This window comes from Capsicum annuum, unplaced genomic scaffold (assembly GCF_002878395.1).
Source record: "Capsicum annuum cultivar UCD-10X-F1 unplaced genomic scaffold, UCD10Xv1.1 ctg23554, whole genome shotgun sequence".
Taxonomy (NCBI): Eukaryota; Viridiplantae; Streptophyta; class Magnoliopsida; order Solanales; family Solanaceae; genus Capsicum; species Capsicum annuum.
The window spans coordinates 1-2,714 of NW_025829704.1; the positions used below are offsets into that span (position 1 = coordinate 1).

General features: G+C 37.5%; 1 protein-coding gene across 1 annotated transcript; it reads right to left on the reverse strand.

Annotated features, from left to right (window-relative positions):
* Positions 1–126: 126 nt before the first annotated feature.
* Positions 127–2,256, reverse strand: LOC124885367 (toll-like receptor 4; the record flags this gene model as incomplete). Its single annotated transcript, XM_047402532.1, is given in 6 exon segments — positions 127–198; positions 443–514; positions 611–685; positions 1,294–1,440; positions 1,840–2,047; positions 2,128–2,256. Coding segments are annotated over 6 exon segments (703 nt in total), but the record flags the coding sequence as incomplete, so codon positions are not given.
* Between the last annotated feature and the right edge of the window lie 458 nt (positions 2,257–2,714).

Genomic DNA, 2,714 nt, shown 5'->3' on the forward strand with positions numbered 1-2,714 from the left:
TTTGACACCTTATCTGATGATATTTTTGAAGAGTCCGAGCAATGTAGATTCTATCAACGATGGGATCGGAAATGCACTTACATCTTTAACTTTCTAAAAATACGGTACTTCTCGAATAGTGCAAACCTGAGATAGTATCCAAACATGAACTAGTAACATGTGATCCTTCCAAATTTAGTACAGCAAGTTTGTTCAAACCTAAAATTCAAAACGAAAAAACAAGCAGCAGGCAACGGTATTAGGTAAATTTCCGGGGCCAAAAGGAGAAAATCGACCTTATATGATGCTCGATTTTTTTTATCAAACATACATTTTCTTTCAGAATAAGCCAAAGTAACGTCTTAAAGTTCATGTAAAAGGCAAACACCGTCTCATAAAATGAAACGGAGTGAGTACATCAAAGCCTATATGGCACAATAATCTCGCGTTTTAGAATTAGTACCTCTCAAATAAGACACTCCATAATCTGTAATGTAGACGCACACAATATGAAGTTCCTTTAAACTCGCAATCCCTGAATAACACCGCGTGAATATGAGCAAATTTCACAAAAATCAAACACGTCAAGGGGACTCGAGCGATGATACTAAAGCATGTTCACCATCGATACCTGCCAGAGGCTCCATGTCTGAATCCATAATGCATTGACAACATTTTATACTGAGAGATTGGAGCTTCGACAAACCTGAAACAAGAAGAACACACTTTATTTTAAGCAGTATGATGTCAACGAGCTTCATCAAGATTAAAAGGGCAGCCCGGTGAACTAAAGCTCCCGCTATGCGTAGGGTCCGGGGCCCCACCACAAGGGTGTATTGTAATACGCAGCCTTACCTTGCATTTATGCCAGAGGCTGTTTCCAAGTCTTGAACCCGTGACCTCCCGGTCACATGGAAGCAACTTTACCAGTTAAAAGCAAAAAAATGTCAACGAAAGCAAGTGTAAACTTCAAATCATGAATCCGCCTCTGGTTCCTATATCGACTTCAAGTTAATACTACTATAATATTTGGGTTCACATTCAAACGTTTATAGATATTTGGCAAAAGCTATTGTATTCATGAGAACGCTATGCCATCTTCTAGATACGCCCGTGCCTCTTGATGCTTAATCATTGTGGAACTTTAGATCTCTAGACGATAGGTAGACATTCTTTTCGTAGCTAGGTGAAAAAATTACCATAGAAGCACGGGATTATGACCGTAAGAATGAAAGGGATAACTATCGGTTTTCAGATATGAATGACATGAAAAACGAGCCTCTGCTAAAGAGAAACGGTCAGGAAATAACCAACCTCGAAGATGAACAAATCCTCCATGAATCTGTGGACACCTCTCGAAATCCAACTTAACCAACTTATCTAAGCCCGATAAAGCTTGCATCGCTTCAGCAGTAACCGAAACACATTTTCTAAAACTCAAATATGTCAAATTCGAGAAACCTGATACACAAAATATAACGATCTTCATCACCTTAAACAGCGATCGAATCACAGAAAGATAATGCCAACACGCACGATTCTATAATGTCTATCTCATGCATTCTTCAAAGCATATACAGTCAAATCTCTATATAACAATGTTGTTCGTTTGTCTTTCTACTACAGCAAAATATTTTTGTCGAGAACATATAATAAAGCAGAACATGAAACATCGTTATTATATTGAAATGGTTTTTAACTTGTTATAGAGATGTGTGACTGTATACGCTCAAGAAAACAATAAATATGGTGCAACAGAGAGAACAACATTTTCTTTTCTTCATATAACACACTTTTTCTTTACGAGAACTGGTTTGCGAATAACTATAATTTATTGCGAGAGAGAATAGTAATAACTACCACTGACTTGCTTTATCGCCTGTTCAGAAACACGGTCACAGCAATCGAAAGATAACAGTTGGAGGTTCGGGCAATTTTTCAACAGACTGAATCCGAAATCTGTGACCTCTGAACCAAAAATATATACAGATAGTAAAGACGATCCTTGTGAAGAAAAAACATCCATCCAATTATCTTTAACTTCATTATATTCGCCCGTCCAAATATCCTGTCAACGAAAAAAAGAAAAATCAGAACAAATAGTCCTATAAGATCTGCTATATATCGATGTGAGTTGGGGGATTTTACGTGCAGTGCACAATCTCTAAAAGCTTCGATGTTGTCCTCCGAAAGGCGATTTGAATAGACCAGATTGTTGAATATCAACTGGCTTATATCACTTGGTAACATCGAGAATGAATGATATTTGTCAAGATCCTGTCAATCGAAGACAGCATAAGATCTCTATATTGCTTCGACTCTTCAAAAATGTCGCGAGTGCTTGTCGGATACTCCGAAAGTAGTGCATTTTCGGAGGATCTGACGCGGGTGTGACAACATTTTGAGAGAGTACTCTGAGCAACATAGACCAAAAGAACTCGATAAAATCAACGGTAGAGGCAAATGCAGCCTATACAAAATGAGTTCAACTGAACACAGTATTTTCGACATGTAACATGAATATATATGTGAAAATCCACTAGAATTTCAACATATAATAGTGTTTAAACTCATAATATCAAAAGCTAAGCTGCTCGGACTCTCCAAAAATATTGTCGTTCCAGTATCGGATCCTTCAAAAATACACTATTTTTGGAGCATCCGACACGCACCCATAGATATTTTTGAAGAGTCCGAGCAACTTAGATCAAAAGTACAATGTTACATTCAGTATT